This window comes from Enhydra lutris, unplaced genomic scaffold (genome assembly GCF_002288905.1).
Source record: "Enhydra lutris kenyoni isolate GAN:26980312 unplaced genomic scaffold, ASM228890v2 scaffoldscaffold84, whole genome shotgun sequence".
In the NCBI taxonomy this organism is placed as follows: Eukaryota; Metazoa; Chordata; class Mammalia; order Carnivora; family Mustelidae; genus Enhydra; species Enhydra lutris.
The window spans coordinates 3,706,960-3,729,386 of record NW_019154168.1 but is presented as its reverse complement, the minus strand read 5'-3'; the positions used below and the strand labels follow the sequence as shown (position 1 = coordinate 3,729,386).

The 22,427-nt window shown below is 37.0% G+C and overlaps 1 protein-coding gene across 6 annotated transcripts in view; it reads left to right on the top strand.

Moving 5' to 3' along the window:
* Nucleotides 1-12,409, top strand: part of LOC111161326 (KIAA1551 ortholog) — a 30,695-nt gene extending 18,286 nt beyond the window's left edge. For 5 of the 6 annotated variants that reach the window (XM_022524917.1, XM_022524919.1, XM_022524920.1 and 2 more), the window contains 3 exons: nucleotides 2,024-7,076; nucleotides 8,373-8,456; nucleotides 11,681-12,409. In XM_022524917.1, the coding sequence (XP_022380625.1) occupies nucleotides 2,081-7,076; nucleotides 8,373-8,456; nucleotides 11,681-11,844 (5,244 nt within the window). In that variant the 5' untranslated portion in view covers nucleotides 2,024-2,080 and the 3' untranslated portion in view covers nucleotides 11,845-12,409. Of the gene's footprint in view, nucleotides 1-1,628; nucleotides 7,077-8,372; nucleotides 8,457-11,680 lie in introns of those variants that run through there. The other variant, XM_022524923.1, reaches the window with a different exon arrangement.
* The last annotated feature ends 10,018 nt before the right edge of the window (nucleotides 12,410-22,427 follow it).

Here is a 22,427-nt window from a genome sequence, read left to right as displayed (position 1 = left end):
TTTTTTGAAGAATTTCTCTATTCCACCTAAATTTGAAATGTATTGGAAAGGAATTTTTCAGAATAATAATGTTATTTTAAATCTATAGGGTCTAATGGTAGTCTCTATTCCCCATATTGTACTTTTTAAATAGAGATTGATTGATTCTAAAGATAGAGTAAGTGGGTGCATGCAAGCTGGGCTAGAGGCAGAGAAAGAGAGGGAGAAAGAGAATCCACAAGCAGACGCCCCAGCTGAGTAGGGAGCCAGATGTGGGGCTTACAACCCTGAGATCATGACCTGAACTGGAACCAAGAGTTGGCCACTTAACCAACTGAGGTGCCCACCCCACTCCAACCCCCCACCGCTGCCAGTATTGCACTTTAAAAATGTCATGATCAGTATTGTCAGAGGCTTACTGATTTTTATTCTTTTTAAAGAATTACCTTGTGACTTGCTGAATCTCTACATTTGCATTCATTATTTTGTTTATTTCACTCATCATTTCTTTCCTTGGATTAACTTATTACTCTGCTTGTGATAAATGTGGGAATTGTTTCCAAGTCATTTCATTTTATTTTAATTAATTTTTTAAAGATCTGAAGTAATTTCTGCACCCATCGTGGGGCTCAGACTCACAACCGTGAAATCAAGAGTCACAAGCCCTGCTAACTGAGCCAACCAGGCCCCCCTTCCAGTCTTCTTTTTAAAGTACATTTATTTATGCTATGAATTATCCTCAAGTGTTACATGACCATGAGTGTAAGAGCAAGTTATGGCCTGAATTGTGTGTCCCTCTTTCCCTGTTCATAGGTTGAAGCCTTAACCCCTAATGTAACTATTTGAAGATAAGGCCTTTAGGGAGGTAATTAAGGTTAAATGACATTACAGGGGTGGGGCTCTGATTCAGTAGGACTGGTATCCTAAGTAGAGGAAGAGGCATCAGAGCACTTTTTCTATGTAAGTATAAAGTACATTCCTTATTTCTCAGTTATTTGGCAATTTCCTGGTAACTTCCCCCCCTATAATTTCTAGATTGATTCTATTGTAAATTAATCTGAATTATTATAATTCTCTGAAAATTGAGGTTTATGGCTCAGTTAGATGGTCATCGGTGGTAAAAGTTCCATGTGCGCTTGGAAGGAATGTCTGCATTGGGTGATCTATTAATGGCCTGCATTTGGGATGTACTATTAATATGTTAAGTTTGTTTAATTTTATTATTTTAATTTGTCTTCATTTATTATGGTTATAGATTTGACTTTTTAAATTTATCAATATACTGTTGGTGAGTGTAAATTATTTTTAATCATTTTGGAAGGCAATTTGTCACTGTTTGTTTTTAATGTCCTTTGACACACTAATCTCATTTCTAGGAATTTTCAGAAATAATTAACCACAAATATAAAAGCATAAATACAATAATGGTTAGGGTAGTATAGTTAATAGGTGCAAAAACTTAAGAAAAACAAATAGAGGACTGTTTAAACTTAAGTCAGTAGAGAACTGGTTAAATGGGGATATACCCAGAAACTTTAATGTTATACAGTGAAGTTAATATATTTATAGTGAAATTATAAGTATTCCAGGTATAGTAATGAAAATCAGACAAAAAGATAAGATTTTCTTTATGTGTTTGTTTTTTGTGTATAAAATTTCATGAAAGGAAACTTAACAATGGACACCCCTAGGGAGTTAGACAATGGACTTTTTACCATGTGTTTGAACTTTGTGTTTGCTTCAGTGAGCATGGTTTACTTAGAATAAAGAGCCTATTAAAATAAATAATAGCAGAAAGTAATTGCCACATCAGTGTAACAAAATACTTAACTGTATAATGTAGAATGAATTTCTGTAAAACACCCCAGAAATCTTGATCTTTGACGTAATTTTTTATTGTATCCTCCTTTGCTCTTTCCTTTGTTTCTCTTCCCCAAGTTAAATGAGACTCCTTGGTCTGAGGTGTCTGGAATTACGATAGACATAGCATTGGTGTTAAGGTTACATAGCCACAATTGTAATAAAAGATCTTTATTTCCTACAGATTCCTGACATTCAAAGCAACTGACTGTTAACACACTGCTGCTACATCAAATCAGCAATGAATTGGAATGCAAAACCAGAGAATGTCACCTTACCACCACAGTATCTTAAAAAGCAGTCATGTTTTTTGGAGCAGGCATTAATAAATACACTTAACACAACATCTCAAAGTTCTTTAAACTATCCTGGAAGTAACCAAGAAGCATGTATTCTTGGTATTTCAAATCCAGTTTCACAGCCACTGCTAAATATCAGGAATTACACAACTCCTCAGCAAATCCCTTTTCCTGATATGCATAATGGGACACTTGTGGCCTCACAAACTTCAGTAGAACGAATCACATATGCAAATGTTAATGGATCCAAACAACTAAATCACAATTTGCAAACGTCTTCAGGAGTTACCCAAAATGTATGGTTGAACTCACCAATGAGAAACCCTATGCTTTCTCATGCAGGCGCAACTATGTCCCATCAGACTGGTTTTGGAACTAATACACCTAGTATACATGCACTACAGAATCAGTTTGTAACATCAGACTCCTATTCTGTGCAACTACAAATGATCCCTTCTAATTCTGCAAGAGTTCCTGTAACTTATCAAGGAGCCCCAGGACTTAACCCATCTTTATCAGAACGACAGGTTGATTGGGCACCACAGTATACATCCAGTGGACTGACTTATCCAGATTACAGACCACTTTCAAAGCAATACAGTTACTCATCACGAAGCTTTTTGCAAGATCCTACTCTTCAAAAACAAACCTCTGTGCCATCTACATCATTGCATATTAAAAATGTTCACCCTCCAGATTCTCCACAGACTTTGCAGTCAAAGCAGACTGCAGCCATACAGTCCTATCAATATGCAGTTACTCAAACTGACAAAAGACCTCCACCTCCTCCTTATGACTGTAGATACGCAAGCCAGCCTTTGCAGAGTACTCAGCATGTTATTAAACAGGCTTCTGTGGACATTCCTCAGAGTCAAGAACTGCACTTACCTGAAATGAGGAAAGACTACTCTAGAAGCTTTCAACAGCATTGGCAAAACCTTAATGAAAATGTCAGCACAGTTGGAAATTCCTGTAACTTGAAAGTAAATACCAATGTCACTCAGCCTTTTAATGAACCTGTTAGATCTTCTGTGGATGGTGTTCAGGCCCTTGCTCAAAATAATCAAGAGAGAAGAAGAGACTGTGATCTAACTTCAAATCAAGTACTGGACACAAGTGCCACAAAAGAAAAGTTAGTGAGGGATATTAAAACATTAGTAGAAATAAAAAAGAAGTTCTCGGAACTTGCAAGGAAAATTAAAATTAATAAAAATCTTCTGATGGCAGCAGGTTGTATTAAAACAACTGATACCTCTTCTAATGAATTAGCTCCAAATTCTGAATTATCTCTGAAACAAACTGCCCAAATCCAGTCTGGACCACAAGTGACCCTAGGGACTAAAGAGGATAAACCACGAACCATAACAGAATCTGCAAAAGAAACAAATAGAACACACAATAGAATGAATTCCAACATTCAGGACCCAAACTGGGGAAATTGTAACCAAATGAATTCTGTTTTACTAAATTCTGTCTGTTCAGAAAAGTTGCCTATGCCAGACCAGTTACATGATTTAAAAGTTAGGACTTCTTTAAAGGCATCAACTGTTGAGATTACCCAGGCAACATTAAATAACACTCAGATTTCATCAGGAAATGTCAATGTTGAACTAAATGTGCCAACAAATTCTGAAACTACTAGTGTTCCTCAGTCTACATCCTTTGAGGAATATGTTTCAAAATACCCAAATAAAAATACGCTAATTCTCAGTCTGCTTACATGTAGAGATCAACCTCAGGAGAAATTATTTAAAAATGCTAGTGAAACTATTCAGGGTTCTAAACCACATAGTTTTGAAATTAACCCAAATACCCAAATCACTGGTAACCAACCGTCTTTGAAAACCATGGAAACTCCAAGTACTTGTAATCTAAATGCCAGGGTTTTAGACAACTCCTTTTTCCTCGAGCATAAATCCTCAACAAGTGGAATGCCTTCTGACAGTGACAATCACTTTTCTATGGAATTGCTAGCAACGTGTCTTTCTCTGTGGAAAAAGCCTTCAGAATCTACAGAGGAAAAACAGTATGAGTCAAAAAACAGAACAGCAGTTGGAGTTTCAAAGCCTGTGGAAACCTGTGATAAGAGTCCATTTTCAGTTATAGGAAATTCTCATAATAAGAAGGTAAACACCTCACAAGAAACAACTTTGTCAACAGTAGTACAGAATTACGAGTCTTCCAGTGCAGCTGTTACAAAGGGAACAGAACTTCAGGTTGCTGTGGTGTCTCCCTTAATTCTTTCAGATGTCAAAACATTGTCTGCCAAAGGAATAACACCTGAAACTGTACCTGAAACACTGTATCCAGTTATTAAGGAAGGCAGTGTTTGTAGCTTACAAAATCAGTTGGCAGAAAATACAAGTGTTACTGCTGCTTTAAAAGCTAATCTTAATGAACCAGTAGCTGGTACCTCAACAGACACAAAGATGTTCTCACCAGTTCAGAATGAAGAGCAAAGTGAGTCATGTAATTCAGAAGACACACCTAAAAGCAATCAAGGGAAGCGCATCAAGTTAGAATCAGATACCCACTGTTCTGTGAGTGAACAGCAAGCCTCATACAAGTCAAGGAACACTGATATTGTTAGTGGTGATACGTTACATATTGACAATATTTGTTCTCTTGTTGAAGGTGATACATCTTACAATTCTCAAATAGCAAAGATATTTAATATGCCTCCTTTGAAAAGGGTTGAGCCACAGAAATCTCTACCTAATCAAGTGATTACTAAAGAACAACAAAAAGAAAAAATAGACAGCCTCACTGAAAATAAAGACTTTAGTTTTCAAAATGATAATTTTTCACAGTGCACAGATGTTTCATGTAAAATAACTGATCAGGCAGAATCTCCACAACCTCCAGAATCATCTTCGAAGTATGTTAAAGTGGATAGTGGAATTCTAGAGGAGAGTAACATGGACCATATCACTAAAAAAGAAAGCACAGCTAATGATACGTGTTCATTGTCAGCTATTCAGCAGGATAGTTGTCTTCAGGAAGTTGACATGTCTGGCAGTTACACTGCCCAAGATCCTCCAAGAAGTGAGATTCTCAGTGATAAAGCATCTGTCTTATACCTACATGATCAGCTGTCAGAACTCTTAAAAGAATTCCCCTATGGTATTGAAGCTGTGAACACACATGAAGGTTCTGTGACCCAGCAAATAACAAACCAAATCTTGAAAGATCAGACTTGTGATAAAACTGGTTGCGACTCTAAGGACTCAACAGACCAAATACAAATTACAATATTAAACTCAAAGCAAATGAGAGAATTATTTCCTGAACATGATGATCAACTCTGTGAGGTCAACAAGTTGATGGAACATCAGAAAGAACAACCTATAAAAAAAGGGAGCAGCCATTGTGACCCACAAGCAGATGCCGATGGAAAGACTGATGATAACTTAGTGGATTCAGAGAAAGACGATGTCGGTTGCTGTGCATTGGGGTGGCTATCTATGGTTTATGAAGGAGTACCCCAGTGTCAGTGTAGTTCCATCAGCAATTCAATTTCAAAAGAAGAAGGGGAAAATCAGTGTTCTCCTTCACAGATTAACAGTTGTGAACAAGAAGAAAGAACTTCTGATAGAAATGTACCTGTTGGGTGTAATAGTTCTCTAAATAACAGTCCGAAAATTCCTTCGACTTTTCCAGATACAAAAAAACATTTTTCTGAAATAGAGCAAGGGAAAAATAGAAATGATGTGCCCAAAACAAAATATCATAAATCAGTGAAGACAGAACAAGAAGTATCAGGTCAGTTTTTATCTAAAGGTGATAAAAAATTAGATTGCATGCAAAGTCACAAAAGAAAAAGAAAACTGCAGTTTCATGAGGTAACTTTCAATACCAGTAATAAAATGACAAAATTTTCTCAAGAGAGCCTGCAACAGAAGCTCAAGGCACAAAACTTACGTCCACTAAAACCAAAGGCAGGGTTTTTGACAAGTAAAAATAAAGATCTGCGTATGAAGAGTGGTTCTTTGGTACAGTCACTATCCCCAGAGAAAATAAAATTGAAAGCAGGTGGCTTAAGACAAAAAGTTTTGGAAAAAAGAAAGTTAGATGATGGGAGCATACTTGATTCAAAGATAAAGAAGAAATATGAACGGGAGCAGAATAAAAGTATGGGAGATAGTACCTTTAAATTATGTAATTTTTTGTCAATTACAAATGAAAGAGCTAGGGTTAAAGAAAAGGCGGTATCACATGTTAAGTCCTCAGTTTCTAAGGATAGTTCATCTAAAATTAATAGAGTTCTAACATCAAAGGAGTATTTGCAAAGGCAGAAGCACAAAGAAGCAATGGGTAGCAATGCATCAAAGAAAAGCTATGTGAGAAATGTACCATGTGATTCTCAATACATGAAGTCTAGTAAACTCCCCATGCAGGTTGGGAGTTGTGGGAAATCAAATGAGAGACCTAACAGCAGTGTACAGACTTCTAAAGAATCCTTAAATATTTATTCAAGCCATGGTAAAAGCCTCAAGATTCACCATTCTGAGGAATCTAAAACACACGTTTCAAGAAGTGTTAAGGGTATGGTTGGTGGAAAGCAACCTGATAAAATGTGGATTGATAAAACCAAGTTAGACAAAACTTCAGGCAACATAAACAGTGAAGTGGAGTTCAGTCAAATGTCTCCCCAGTCGAAGGATCAAAGGAAACTGTATCTGAACAGAGTTGCGTTTAAATGCACTGAGCGTGAGAGCATTTGTCTCACAAAATTAGAGAGTTCACCCAGGAAGCTTCATAAAGAGAAGAGACTGGAAAATAAACCTCAGAGCCTCTTACCTGTGAAAGATGCCACAGAAAAACGAAGCATGCTGGAATTTAAATTATGTCCAGATGGAATGATGAAGAATACAAATTCTGTTCATGACTGGAAGGATCTGCAGCCTTGTCCTAGGAAGGAGCAAGCCCCTGTGCAAGGTCTAGTATGATTTTCTTCATGGTGTCTGGAACATTGTCAGGCATTATAGGTGAACAAGTAGGTTAGCACTACTTAAGCCATGTGGGTAGCTAGCAAAGACTTAAATGAATTTGCTGTTGCTTGGTATTTGTTTTTGTAAATCAATGGATCATTTGGGCAGTATTTATCTCCCCCTTACTGTAAATTGTCCTCAATTTGTACTTAAGAGGTATATAAAATTGGAAGTTTGCCAAATACAAAGATTTCCTTTTGCACCAAGAAGCCTGTATTACGAAAAACGGTTTTTGCACTAAGTTAGAAAAATGTTACGTACTATTTCAAGTATTTTGATTGTCATTTGGGCTTGGAATTTCAAAGCCCTGTGAACTTGAAGATTTTGTCTGTCTAAATATGAGGAGATAATTGTTACATATTAGTGAAAACTTGTCATACATAGGGAAATGGCTCAGCTTATTGTCATCTTTAAAGTAGTTGGTGACTGTGTTACCACAAAAAAGTATGACTATGTAGTCTGCTCTTGAAATCTTGAAATGGGAGGACCGTGGAAGTAGTATTGTCCAGTATTTAGTTACCAAAGCCAGAACGTTAAGCATGACTGTCAGTTAGCTGCTGAGTAATAGAATTTTCAGTGTAGTGTCAGGAAGGAGAAAACAGAGGACTAATTTTTTATGATAGTAAGGAAACATTTAGGGGTTGTGGATATTACATATAAAACATTGTGTTTAGAAATTCAGATTGGAGAACTAAATGATTTGAATGACAATCTTAATTTCTCCCGTGATGTTTTGATGGTATCTGTTGGGGCACATAAAATTATGATATAAATACAAGGTATCTTTTCTTAAAAGGAGATAGGGATATATGATAAAAATCAGTATAAAATTCAGTTTGTAAAGTATTGGTGATTTCACTTGGCTATGTAAGTAGATCTTTGGAAACTGAGGCACAGGTGTAACAAGAACATTAGAAGTGGGTGGGGGCAATGGGAGTGACTTTTCTCTGTCTCATGAACCCTTAAGTACCTTGAGATTGGTTGATGTTCAGCCTAAGTGGGAGAAATACAATTCCATAGTGAAGATAAACTTTTAAAGTAATTTCTTTTCCATTTATGTGATATTCAGGCACTTGAAATGGAAGAGAGTGTTTTTTTCAGGCTTCTTTTAGACTTGGATTATATGTGAATATATTATATGATACCTTTTAATCTCTATTTTATGCTTACATGATTTTCCTTCATTATAGTATTAAAAGAGAGATGAATAGCAATTTCTAGAGATCTGAAAATGAATATTTAGTTTCAGGAATAAAAAGTACAAAAGAAGACTGGTTAAGAGGTGTAACTGAGGAGAAAAGGATGCCAGAAACCAGCCAAGAAATAGGTAAAATCATCACCTATTTAAATTTTTATTTTGTTTATTGGGCACTTGGTTATGTAGAAGCTGGATTATAGTTATGAAACTTGTAAAATTTGTTTTTTATCCATATTTTTAGTGATTAAATATTTGTGTGAGTAGTAGGAAGATATTTTCCCTTCCTTTGTTTTTTGGTTTTCCTTTTTTTAGATTTTATTTGTTTGACAGAGACACAGCAAGAGGGGGAACACAAGCAGGAGGAGTGGAAGAGGGAGAAGCAGGCTTCCTGCTGAGCAGGGAACCCTATATGGGGCTTGATCCCAGGACCCTGAGATCATAACCTGAGCAGAAGGCAGATGCTTAACAACTGAGCCACCCAGGCGCCCCTTCGATATTTTCTGTCCTACTGTAGAGAAGGAAGAGGTTCCTCTTTAATAAAAAGATGTTTCTTATCATGAGTTAAGGGCTTGACATACTTTTTTCCTGTAGGACTAGATAGTAAATACTAGGTTTTGCAGATCATGAGGTCTCCTAAATACTTGTCTCTGACACTAGTGAGAAAATGGCAGTAGTATAATAAGTGAATGAGTATGGGCTGTGTTTCAGCCATACTGGGCTAACGGCTGGGCTTGGCCTACAGGCCATGTCCTTGTTTGCCAGTCCTTGGGTTGGGTGATTTATAAGTTAATCCATTTAATTCTCAAATCCAGATAGACAGGGGTGTCCCCATTTTATCAATGGGAGGTTAGATCATTTGACTGAAATTCCATGACTAGTAACTGAGTAGGCACTTGAAATTGGTCCCTTTTCTTTTCTTTTTTTTTTTTTTTTTTAAGATTTTATTTATTTGACAGATCACAAGTAGGCAGAGAGGCAGGCAGAGAGAGGAGGAAGCAGACTCCCTGCTGAGCAGAGAGCCCGATGTGGGGCTTGATCCCAGGACCCTGAGATCATGACCTGAGCCGAAGGCAGCGGCTTAATCCACTGAGCCACACAGGCGCCCCGAAATTGGTCCCTTTTCAAAGTTAATTGTGGAATCTGCATTATTTTGATAAGACTGAGCCTCCTAGTTAAAATTTATTTATTTTTGCAGGGAAGGGATTTGGGCTGAGGGTCAACCAGAAAAACCAGAGCTTTCAGTATCTGATTTAATTAGTGGAATGAATGTGCTTAGTTTTTAGGGTTTTGCACTGAGAATTAGAAGCTAGGGGTCATGAGTTTTAGCTTTGTTTTGGTTAATTGAATATGCAAAGACAAGGGTTTAGAATTCTTGAAGATGGAGGGAAGCAGAATTTCACCATAAGCAACAATTAGAAGCACATTTTTTTTCCTCTCATCTTAATTATTTTTTTATAATTTATTATTATTTTATTATTTTTTATTTTTTTAATAAACATTATTAGCCCCAGGGGTACAGGTCTATGAATCGCCAGGTTCACAGACTTCAGAGCACTCACCATAACACATACCCTCCCCAATGTCTATAACCCCCCACCCTCTCCCTACCCTCCTACCCCTGAAGAAGCACATTTCTTAAAAGAGAGGAAGTGTGACAAAATTGAGAAGAGAGCTTAAATACAATTTTTAGAAATTGAGTCTATACATTAAAGGTGCATATAGGGAAACACTGAGTAGAATTGAAGACTCAAAGAAGGAAGAAATGCACACTTAATCAGAACAGGAAAACAGCTGAAGAAAGGGAAAATGAATTTTAAGAGTCCTGAGAGTAGAAAACACTTCCAGAGTTGGAACGCAGGAATTTAAAAATGAGGAAGATGAAAATGGGCATGGAGATTGAGCAAGAAAGAGCCTTGGAAATAGGAGAGATATTACCTCGTAGATTCAGTGAGAGGCATGATTGGAATCTGAATCTGAAAACACAGATGCCTGCACAGATTGACTAGAAAAGATACCAACAGATAGGATGAGCAATAAACTGAAGTAGAATAAACAATACCCAGAGTCATGATGAAAAAAAATATAGACTAGGGGACAAGCTCAAGGAGATCTGAAACAGGGTAGAGAAAAGCCAAAAGCCAAGGTACAAGTCACAGCTCTGTCAAAAGTGTAAGATGAAATCACCAGGTTGTACCTGAAACTAATATAATATTGTATGTCAATTTAATTTCAATTAAAAAGTAAAGGCAAATAAAATGCACCTGTAATTCAAAAAAGCTGGATCAGATTCAGGGAAAGTGTGAAAGAACAAATACCAAGATGAAGATGTGGACACTGTGAACCAATGTGAAGAAAGATAAAAAAACAAATGTCATGAACTCCCAAATAGATGCAGAGAAACTTTTTAGATAATTGTACATCTAAATTTGGTAGCAAAGATTGGAGTATAGATGGAGCAAGTTGTGAAACTCAAGTCAGGATAAGGTTCAGAGAAGAGGAGCTGACAGAATGCAGTGGAAATGATTTAGGGACCCATCTTGGGTATCCGTATCACTGACATCATAAAAGAAAGCTATTGAGGACATACAAGAATTCTGAATCATGTAAAGAACCAAAAGAACTAGAGCATCAGAAAAAGGTAAAATGGTACTGTATTCTAGAAAAGATTGGGCTTTCTAGAGTAGGAATAGACTTCTTAGAGCAGGAATGAAAACCATGGGAATTCTGTATAAGGGGAATGGATACTGAGAAATAGAGGCATATCTAGAAATTCAAGAATTAGGAAAAACTGAACCCATCAAAAAGATAATGAAGCTAATGCAATGCTGAGATGGTCTAACAAAACAGAAAAATGACAGACATGACAGACTTGTATAGTCTAGCAAGGCCAGAATGTTAAAACTGTCTTTCCCATTCACTGGTTGAAACTGGCTAGTGTTTATGCTTTTTATGTTGTTAGTTTAGATAGTTGTTAAAAAGGTCACACTTAAATATTGCGCAAATGATAGTAGAACATAATAGCCCTGGGCTTGTGAAGATGGGATGAGAGTAGAAAATAGTGCCCACAAGAGAGGCAAGATAACCTTTGTGCATAATTTATCATTCTCTAGGTAAAAAGCCATAGTTTTTGTTTGTTTGGGGTTTGTTTGGGCAGCAGAGCAAAGTATATTGAATGATAGTACAGAGCTCCTGCAGAGAGAGGGGACCGGAGAAGGTTGCCCAAAAAGCCAGTTTATCAAACTCTCTTTGTTAATGATATTTTATCCCAAAGAAGAATGCAGGTTTTCCCTCTTCGTTTTAATTCTATATTGGTCACTAATACTGAGTAATAAATAAAATTTCTGTTTCCTTAGATAATGTTTTGGCTAATTCGAGACTCTCCAAGAGAAGCTTCAGTGCAGATGGATTTGAGACACTACAAAATCCAGTAAAAGATTCAAAAGCAATGTTTCAAACCTACAAAAAGATGTATATGGAGAAGAGAAGCAGAAGCCTTGGTAGCAGTCCTTTAAAATAATTTTGACGGTAATTTTTTTGATGGTTCTGTAATTGGCACCAGAAAATCCCTGCCATTTTCTGTTCAGGGTATTTTGCTGGAAATGCTCAGAATTACCATGATAAAATCTCTCAAGAGAGTTTGGTTACCACTTAAGTTATGTATATCATTGAAATTACTTAATTAAAACGGCTTGAGGACCTTACCTGTGGGTACCAGGCATAAGAAATAGATGGTATTTTTCAGGGAAACTGCAAGGTATTGAATTTTGACATTATTGAACAAAGTTTACCATTGTTTATTTTGAAATGCTAACTATCCATCCTGAGGGAGGGCTGTTCTCAGTTAAGTACTTGTTTATTTTAGCTGGGACTGTAAATATGTTTTTATTTCTAAAGCTTATTAGCAATACTTATTTTTTAAAAATGCTCACTGTGAATGTCAGAGTATATTCTTAAGTATTTTATACCTAATTGTAAACTTTGTCAGAAGTCTTGTTTTGTACTTGTTAAGCTGGACATAATTTTTGGATAATGTTTAAACATTACTTTTCATACTTGAAATAAACATTTATTTTTAAAATATATATGTATGAAATTATAATGGTTTGTGTTTGATTTCCTACCCTCACAACAAGGCACATCTTAGAAGGGTGTTTTAAAAAAGAGAAATTTTAGTTAAGCTGTCAGGAGTAAATATTTTCAGGTTATATTCAGAAGAAGAGCAAACATTTTTCTAGGGTCAGGAAATGGCAAGAAAGCATGGAAAGCAAAATGTTTCTGGCTTTCATTTTATGGCTACTAGAAAAGTGTTGATTATTTTCATAAAATCTCAGTGCTACATGTACAGTTCATATTAATTTAAAAAATACATTTCTGGGACTAGGGAGAAATGGAGAGTTCAGTGAGAGTATAGTTTTAGTTTTGCTATTGTGTGGATATTCTTAACACTATTGACCTGTACATTTTAAAAATCCTTAAGATAGTAACTTTTATGTGCATTTTATTACAAGTCTAAGAACTGTATTCTGAAGACTTCAGAAGACTGGGCTTCTCATAAAATAATAAGCATCTGTGCTTATCTTGCCACTTTGATGGTTTCCTGTCAATAAAAGATTGAGTTAGGAAAGCAATGGTTGGGAAAACTGCCAGCACCATAGTACCAGTCAAGGCAATGGCTTCAAACTGTGATAGTCATTATATTCATCATTGTATTCTTTACTGCTGGAAATTCACAGGATATTTTTTTTTTGAAGTCTTAATGTCTTTGATAAAATTTAAGTTGTTAATATTATTAAGTCTCAACCCTTGAGTATACATCTTTTAAATATCCTAAGTGATGAAAACTGCATTTCAGAAGAATTTGAAGCAGAGATGTACAAGCTATGATGGTACACTGGCCATTGAGGAAAAATGCAATTTTTAGGCTTGTAAATTGAACTGGTCCAGTGGGACATTATTTTTACTTGAAGAAATCATTGACATTTTTCTCAACTATGTCATCCTGACATTTCAAGGAAAATAAAAGTATTTGCTGTCAATGATAAAACTTGAGCTTCCCAAAAAAGGAAAATGTGTCTGAGACCAGGTTTGATAGCATCCTACTACTAGATCTCTGATGAGTTCCACAGGAACATTAATGAATGTAATTAAAATACTTTAAGCTCCACACGGAACATGGGGCTTATACTCAAAACCCTGAAATCGAGAGTCCTATGCTCTACCAACAGCCAGCCAGGTGCCCCTGAGTGTAATTATTTTTGATGTATGCTAAAGTCTGTCAATATTTGGATGATCTGCATAACTTGGTGAACCAGCATTTTCTGATGACCAGTGCAAGTTGATGAGAGATCTACTCGGAATGCCAGGTAAACCAATGGATTTTAATAGAAGAATGCAAAAAGATACCTGTCATCAAGCTTCCATGTTGCAACTAACCTTTTAGGAATCAACTGTCAGCTTTTGGTGCAGTATTGAAGAATATATGTGATCTGGAAAAGATAAGGAGCACTCTTCTCCACATAAAAAGCCATTTATATGTGTGAGATGGGATTTTCTTGATATACTCGAACCAAGGCATAGGTCAACAACAGGCTGAATGCAAAAGTAGATAAGAGATTCAACTGAGTTCTATGAAGTCAGACCTTAAAGAGATTTGCAAGAATGCAAAAAAATGGTAGACTTCTCATGGATATTTTGGTTTTGATACATATTTTTCATTAAAATGCTATTTATGTAACTATGCAATGGGTTTACTTTTAAATGAAAACACAAGATGTTTGAATTTAATGGAACAAATATCGATAAATCTCAGTTACACAATTTTTAAAGATTGTTTTAAAAAAGAGTGTTTACAGTGGTGATTGAGGAACAAGCACAATTAGATGAATATATTCAGTCTTGCATCATTGCCGAAAAGTCAACATTAACTTTCAAGTGCTTTTCTTAAATAGTATAAAACATTTAGAGTTACATATAAGTAGTTAACAGTGTTGAATTGGCTGCTGTCATTATTCTTTAATTGTTAATGTTTTCATGTTAGGTGTGGCTTTTACAATTTCAGGCTAGAACCTTATAGGTACCAATGAATATTATTTTCTGATACTGAATTTCAAAGAGTAATTTCAGTATAAGATTGAGAGAAGCCTGCATAGACTATGAAAATTTAAAAAAAAAATTAAAAAAATAGGGAAAACTGACTGGCTCAGTCCATAAAGTACCCAACTCTGATCTTAGCTCAGGTCTTGTCAGTGTTGTGATTTCAAGCCCCACTTTGGGCTTCATGTTGAGCATGGAGTCTTCTTTAAAAACAGTAATAATAAAATTATTTTAAAAAGTCAGTCTTGGGGTGCCTGGGTGGCTCAGTGGGTTAAAAAAGCCTCTGCCTTCAGCTCAGGTCATGATCCCAGAGTCTGGGCTTTCTGCTCAGCAGGGAGGCTGCTTCCTCCTCTGCCTGCCATGATCTCTGCCAAATAAATAAAATCTTTAAAAAAAAAAAAATCAGTCTTTCAGGTGTTTGAGGTTCAGGGCAGTATTATGTAAAATATTCCCTTATGCATGATACAACGAAAGACACCCTCAATGAAATAAAGATCAATGAATTTCCTTCAGGAAGAAGGGAATTGAAAATAGTGAGATGCAAGGGTGAAAATCAAATCAGTGGACATTCATCTAAAGAATGACCAGGGAAAGAACACATCAATTAAACCAATTTTAAAGGAAAAATGCAGTGGAAAATCCACCTAAATGGTAATGCTGACTAGCATGTTACATGTATCTTATTTCCTGGAGATGGAGATAAATTTGCAAATAGTAAGTACCTATATTGTATGAAGCTTTGTGGCAACTATGGTACTATTATAGAAGCTGCAAACACAAGTAAAACAAGTTATTTCCTTAGGAATCTCCAATCTAGAAAAGGAGAAGATGCAAGTATGCAAGTACCAGTCAGTACTCATATGAGGCATAAATGGGGAGATGAAATGAGAGATAAAAAACAATTACTATAGAAGTTTTCTTACTGACTTTGGGATGCCTTTTATTACCTTTCCTTAATCCAGGTTAATGCCTTCTCTTGCCCATCTATTATCTAGATGAAAGTGGCCAAAACCAACTACTGGTCTTATCAACTAATTTTCATTTGAGTTTCTATTCAAGAAAAGGGTCCAGAAAAGAAGCATAAGTAATGTGTTATTACAATAGAACCATAAAATTGATTTGCTGTTACTATTTCCATGTTCAAAGGAACACAGTCAAGGTTCATTTTCTTCCAACTCTAGATATTTAAAAATAGAACTTGGAAAAGTTTTTGAAATTCTTACTATGTTAGGTTTAGACTGCAGAGCAGAGATTATGGAATATGAATCATGATTGCAGTGATACTGTATACTTAAATGAAGACTGTCACATCAAAACGGCCATCAGGCCATCAGAACTCAAGCCTCTTAAATACTGAAGAAAGCTTGAGACTGATGATCAGATTATTATGCTTCAAGATCAGGAAAGTGCCTTGAGAAGGGTGTGAATACACCTTTAAGAAAGCATTGCAAGGGAAGGTTAAGAATGATGCAAGTTGATAGCATTTTGATAGTTCTAGAATCCTAGTAAACATGCCGTAAATACAGGTAACCAGAAAGTAAACAACAAGACTTCCTGTCCAATATGGTAGCTGTTAGCCTTATGTATATGTATTGAGCACTAGAATATAAAATGTACTAGACAGTTTGGATCTATATTCTAGAGGAAGAGCCAATGGAACTTGTTGCTGGATTGTATAAGGGAGAACAAGAGGGGGGAATCTTGTTTCTGGATTGTGCCACTGTGTGTAGAGAGGCCTGCCTTGCCTGTGTGAGTAGGGAGTTGGAAGTCTTTAGGCTGAGCAGGAATTGATTTCTTTAAGCACATGGCCAGTTTCCATTGGAGCTTTTACCTGAAGGCCAGCCTTCAAGGCAACAGTCTTGAAAAATTAATACACACCATTTAGTGGCTGAGTCAACTCAGCATAGCTTCTAGAGAGGAATGGAGTCATTCTCAGGACACCATTTTCCCAAACATCATTACTTTCATATTTCTGATATGGAGATTTTTTATTACTGATTCAATTTATTTGCTGGTTATGAGTCTATTCAGACTTTCTAGTTCTTCCTGTTTCAGTTTTGATAGTTTATAATTTCTAGGAATGATCCATTTCTTCCAGTTTGCCTAATTTGTTGGCATACAATTGCTCATAATATTCTCTTATAATTGTTTGTATTTCTGTTGAGTTGGTTGTGATCTTTCCTCTTTCATTCATGATTTTACTTATTTGGATCCTTTTTTCTTTTTGATAAGTCTGGCTAAGGTTTTATAGATTTTGTTAATTCTTTCAAAGAACCAGCTCCTAATTTCATTGATGTGTTCTGTTTTATTTAATTTCTATATCATTTCTGTATCATCTAATCTCCTGCTGGATTTAGGCTTTATTTGCTGTTCTTTTTCCAGCTGGGATATAAGATTAGGTTGTTTGAGACTTTTCTTCCTTCTCAAGGAAAGCCTGTATTGCTATATACTTCCCTTTTAGGACCTCCTTTGCTGCATCCCAAAGTTTTGGACTATTATGTTTTCATTTTCATTTGCTTCCATGTATATTTTATTTCTTCTTTAATTTCCTGGTTAGCCTATTCATTCTTTAACCTCCATGTACTTGTGGTCTCCCCAAATTCTTTCTTGTGGTTCAAGTTACATAGCATTGTGGTCTGAAACTATGTATAGTATGATTTCAATCTTTTTGTACTGTTGAGGCCTCTTTTGTGACCCAGTATATGATCTGTTCTGGAGAATGTCCCATGTGTACTTGAAAAGAATGTGTATTCTGCTGCTTTAGGATAAAGTGTTCCAAATATACCTGGTAGGTCCCATCTGGTACAGTGTGTCATTCAAAGCCCTTGTTTCCTTGTTGATCTTCTACTGAGATGATCTGTCCATTTCTGTGAGTGGGGTGTTAAAGTCCCCTACTATTACTGTATTATTACTGTATTATTATCAATAATAATAATTATTATTATTAAGTTTGTTATTAATTGGTTTATATATTTGGCTGCTCCCAAGTTAGGGGCATAAACGTATATACAGTTGTTAGATCTTCTTCTTGGATAGACTCCTTTATTATAATATAGTGTCTTCATCTCTTATTACAGTCTTTGTTGATAATCTGGTTTGATATAAGGATGGCTACTCCAGCTTTCTTTTAATGTCCATTAGCATGATAAATTGTTCTCCACCCCCTACTTTCAATCTGGAGATGTTTGGGGGTCTAAAATGAGTCTCTTGTAAGCAGCATATAGATAGGTCTTGTTTTTTATCCAATCATACCCTGTGTCTTTTGATTGGAGCATTTAGTCCATTTACTTTCAGAGTAAATATTGAAAGATGAATTTAGTGTCATAGTATGATCTGTAAAGTCACTGTTCCTGTAGATTGTCTCTTTCTTTCTAGTCTTTGTTAATTTTGGTCTCTCTTTCCTGCTCAATACATCCCCTTTAATATTCCTTGCAGAGCTAGTTTAGAGTTCATGAATTCCTTTAGTTTTTGTTTGTGTTGGAAGCTCTTTAACTCTCTTTCTATTCTGAGTGACAGCCTTGCTGGATAAAGTATTCTTGGCTGCATATTTTTCCCATTTAGCACGTTGAATATTTCTTTACACTCCTTTCTGGCCTGCCAAGTTTCAGTGGACAGGTCTGGTGCTAGCTTCATGTGTCTACCCTTGTAGATTAAGGACCTTTTGTCTGTATTTGCTTTTAGAATTCTCTATTTTTGTATTTTGCATGTTTCTCTATGATATGTCATGGTATTGACCTATTTTTGTTGATTTCAACGAGAGTGCTATGTGCCTCTTGGACTTGAATATTTGTTTCCTTCCCCAGATTAGGGAAATTTTAAGCTATAATTTGTTCAAATAAACCATCTTTGCCTTTTTCCTGCTCTTCTTCTTCTGGGACTCCTATGATACGGAGATTATTTGATTATTTTGCTTTATGGAATCACTGAGTTCCCTAAGTCTACCTTTGTGATCTAATAGTTTTCTTTCCCTCTTCTTTTCATTCTTTTCCATAATTTTACCTATTCTCTCCTCTGCTTCTTCAGTCCTTGTGATTATATCCAGTTGGTTTTGCATCCCAGTTACAGCAGTTTTGTTTTTTAGTTTTTTTTTTTAAGATTTTATTTATTTATTTGACAGAGAGAGATCACAAGTAGATGGAAATGCAGGCAGAGAGATAGAGAGAGAGAGAGAGAAGCAGGCTCCCTGCTGAGCAGGGAGCCCGATGTGGGACTCAATCCCAGGACCCTGAGATCATGACCTGAGCCGAAGGCAGCGGCCCAACCCACTGAGCCACCCAGGTGCCCCTGTTTTTTTTTTTTTTTTCACCCTGGCTAGTTTTTAGGTCCTTTATCTCTGCAAGGATTTTTTTGGTGTCTTCTATACTTTCCTCAAGTCCAGCTCGTGGTCTTATGATTACTAAATTACTGTTCTAAATTCTTGTTCAGATATATTGCTTATATCTGTTTTGAGCTTGTGCATGGCTGTGATTTCTTCCCGACCTTTCTATTGGGGAAAATTCCTCCATCTTGTCATTTTGGTTAAGTTCCTGTCTTTTGCATGTTATGAAAGCTTGTTATGTTTCCTGCACCTGAGGGTAATGCTGTATTAAAAAGGGGTCATACACTGTCCAGGGCCTGGCACTTTAGGAAGTGTTTCTGGTGTATGCTGTGTGCACTCTGCTATTGTGTTTTGGCTTCTCTTTTCCACTGGTCAGGCCTCAGCAGAGTTCCTCCTTGCTTGCAATGGGGAGTATTTGGACCTTTAACTTTGTGTGCCTTGATTTGTTTATTAAAATAATCCTGGTTTGGGGGGGGCACCTGGGTGGCTCAGTGGGTTAAGCATCTGCCTTTGGCTCAGGTTGTGATCTCGGGGTCCTGGGATCGAGCACCACATCAGGCTCTCTGCTCAGTGGGGATCCTGCTTCCGCATCTCTCTCTGCCTGCCTCTCTGCCTGCTTGTGATCTCTCTCTCTCTCTGTCAAATAAATAAATAAATAATCTTTTTTTTTTTTTAAGATTTTATTTATTTATTTGAGAGAGAGGCAGTGAGAGAGAACATGAGCGAGGAGAAGGTCAGAGGGAGAAGCAGACTCCCCGTGGAGCTGGGAGCCCGATGCGGGACTCGATCCCGGGACTCCAGGATCATGACCCGAGCCGAAAGCAGTCGTCCAACCAACTGAGCCACCCAGGCATCCCAATAAATAATCTTTTTAAAAAATAAAAATAATCCTGGGGGAGAAAAAAGAAAAGGAAAAAATAATACTGATCCAAAAAAAAAAGAGAAGGAAAAGGAACCAAAAAACCAAATAGACAATCAAAAAACTATAAGCCTGATTCCAAAGAAAAAGAAAAGAAAAATAGAAGGAAAAAAGAATCTTGATCCAAAAAAATAGATAAGGAAATGAAAAAAAAACTAACAAAACAAAAACTATAAGCCAGATTCCAAGGGGGAAAAGGAAAAAGAAAACTACAGCCTGGTCGTATTTCCACCAGAACTGAAGGTAACACTTTGAAGCACTCTTTAGTCAGTAGACTTGGTGCATGCAGGGTGCTGCCTGTGCTGGTCTTCTGGGGGATAGGCCCGCTGTGCTGGGTCAAAGTCAGTCCTGCCCTAGTAAATATGCGCCTGCCAGGCACAGGAGGATGGGGTTTGGTGTAAGTGACTCCCGCCTTCACTGGGCGGTGCTCTTTTGTTCTCTGAAGTCTGATCATGTTGGTGGTGAGGGTAAAATGGTGCCACCCCACTCCGTAACAACCCCAGCTGTTTAGGAAGCCCTCACAGAAAATCGAGGGCCCTCAGTGCTCCTGGCGCTGCAGCTCTCCTGCATTTTATCTTTAGCACACAGCTGGGGTCCAAAACGTCTTAAAGGACCTGGCACCACACAGATCTACTCCTTCCTCTGGAATAGAGACTCCCCATCATGCTGTGTCTGGTGTCCTTTGTCCCAGAAAAGCTGTCCACACCTGTGCAGTGCATGGAATCTATGTTGTAGCACTGTAAAAAGCAGTGACCAGGTTATCCACTGTATGCATATACCTCTGTCCCCTGCCAGTTGAAGACTTTTGCTGGTGCCTGCAGAGTTTTGTCCTTGAAGTGGCAATATGCCTTCTTCCAAATGTAGTCCAGGAAGTGGGACATTCTTTCCCAGTCCAATCCAGGACATCCCAACATCACTTTGTGCATTCTCTGGCCTGTGTCCTCTTCCTCCCCGAGAGTGCATGCCACAGGCTCCATTCAGGCAAAAGTTGTGCATTTCCAAAACCTCAGAGTTTGAGCACCACACACTTTTTGCAAAACACTTGTGACCCTCACTTCCTATTCCTCACCAGTCCATGGTCCAGGGAGGTTTTCTTCTTGTGTGAACCCAACACTGTACTCTCTCAATCCCTCTTTCTTCCTCTCCCCACAGAAAGGGCTCCCTCCCCTCTATGGCATGACAGTTTTTCTCTTGCCCAATCCATTTCCACATACCTTACTCCTGTCATGCTCTCTCCCTACAACTGTGGAAATTCTTACAATCCTCCAGTGAATTTCCTGGGTGTTCCAAGTACTCTAAAGTCATATAGTCATATAGTCTATAGCCATGTGTTAGGGGTGAGAAAGCCCAGATGATTAAGTTTTTTATATATTTTATATTTATATATTTTAGATATTAATCCTTTATCAGATGTATCATTTGAAAGTATTATCTCCCATTCAATAGGTTGCCTTTTAATTTTGTTGATGGTTTGCTTTGCTGTGCAAAAGTATTATATTTTGGTGTAGTTTCAGTTGTTTATTTTTGCTTTTGTTTAACTTGCCTAAAGAAACATATTGAGAAAAGTATTGCTAAGGCTGATGTCAAAGAAATTACTGCCTGTGTTTTCTTCTAGAAGTTTTATGGTTTCAGATCTCTGTTCAGATCTTTAATCCATTTTGAGTTTATTTCTGTGTATGGTATAAGAAAGTGGTCCTGTTTCATTCTTCTGTAAGCAGCTGTCCAGTCTCCCTAGCAGCATTTATTGAAGGAACTATCTTTTCCCTAAGAATAACTCTTTTTTTTTTTTTTCTTTAAGTAGGCTCCATGCCCACCATGGAACCCAATGTGAGGCTTGAAGTCATGATCCTGAGATTAAGACCTGAACTGAGACCAAGAGTTGGTTGCCTAACCAACTGAGCTCCCCAGGTATCCCCCCAAGAATAACTCTTTTATATAACCTTTGCGTTAGTATACTCCAACATCCTATAGACCATTCTTTTATGAAAAAATTCTTGGATATGATTAAATGTAAAGCAGAGAGAGAGCACTGGTTCATTCACCTGTGCAGCTGTTGGCTAGTTAAGAAGATCACCAGCTACTCCTACTTTGGAATAGAAGCACTTCGTGTAGCAGCATTGTCCCATAGTTCTGTATCTATGTGATGTAACCATATAGCTGCTAGCTACCTGTGTCTATTAAGAAACTGACTTTTTAATTTTATTTAATTTTAATTAATTTAAAGTTAAATAGCTACATGTGGCTATTTGACCACATGTCCCTTCTTGGATAGTATAGTGTTAAAAAGTGTATTTGTCTGTCACTAGGATCCCCATAGGTTTGTGCGAGTTATCAGTAGGACCCTGGTAGTGCCTAAGGCCTTATCTGAGATCCCTTGTGGGCTGACTCGGCACCTGGCTGTTCTCTGGCCTCCTGACCATAATTCTTTCAACCTCTATGACATGAACATATAACAATGAATATACCTGCTTGTGGCTTAGACATCTGCCTTTGAACATTTTCCTTTCTTTTATGGAGTGCAATTTGTCATCTTGGTATCCTGTAGAACACGGGTCCAATTCTTTGATGATATTATACTGATTGGACCTGACAGAAAAGAATAAGCATTCTATGAGATTTAATAAAACATGCACTACAAAGAAAGAGGCACAGTGTTTGGAGAACCTCTGCGGGGTTTGTGGGCAGCATACACCATATATGGATATGCTGCCCTAAGTAATTTATAAAGTAATTCACATAACTCCAGCTGTATAGTGGCCTCAAGCAAGAG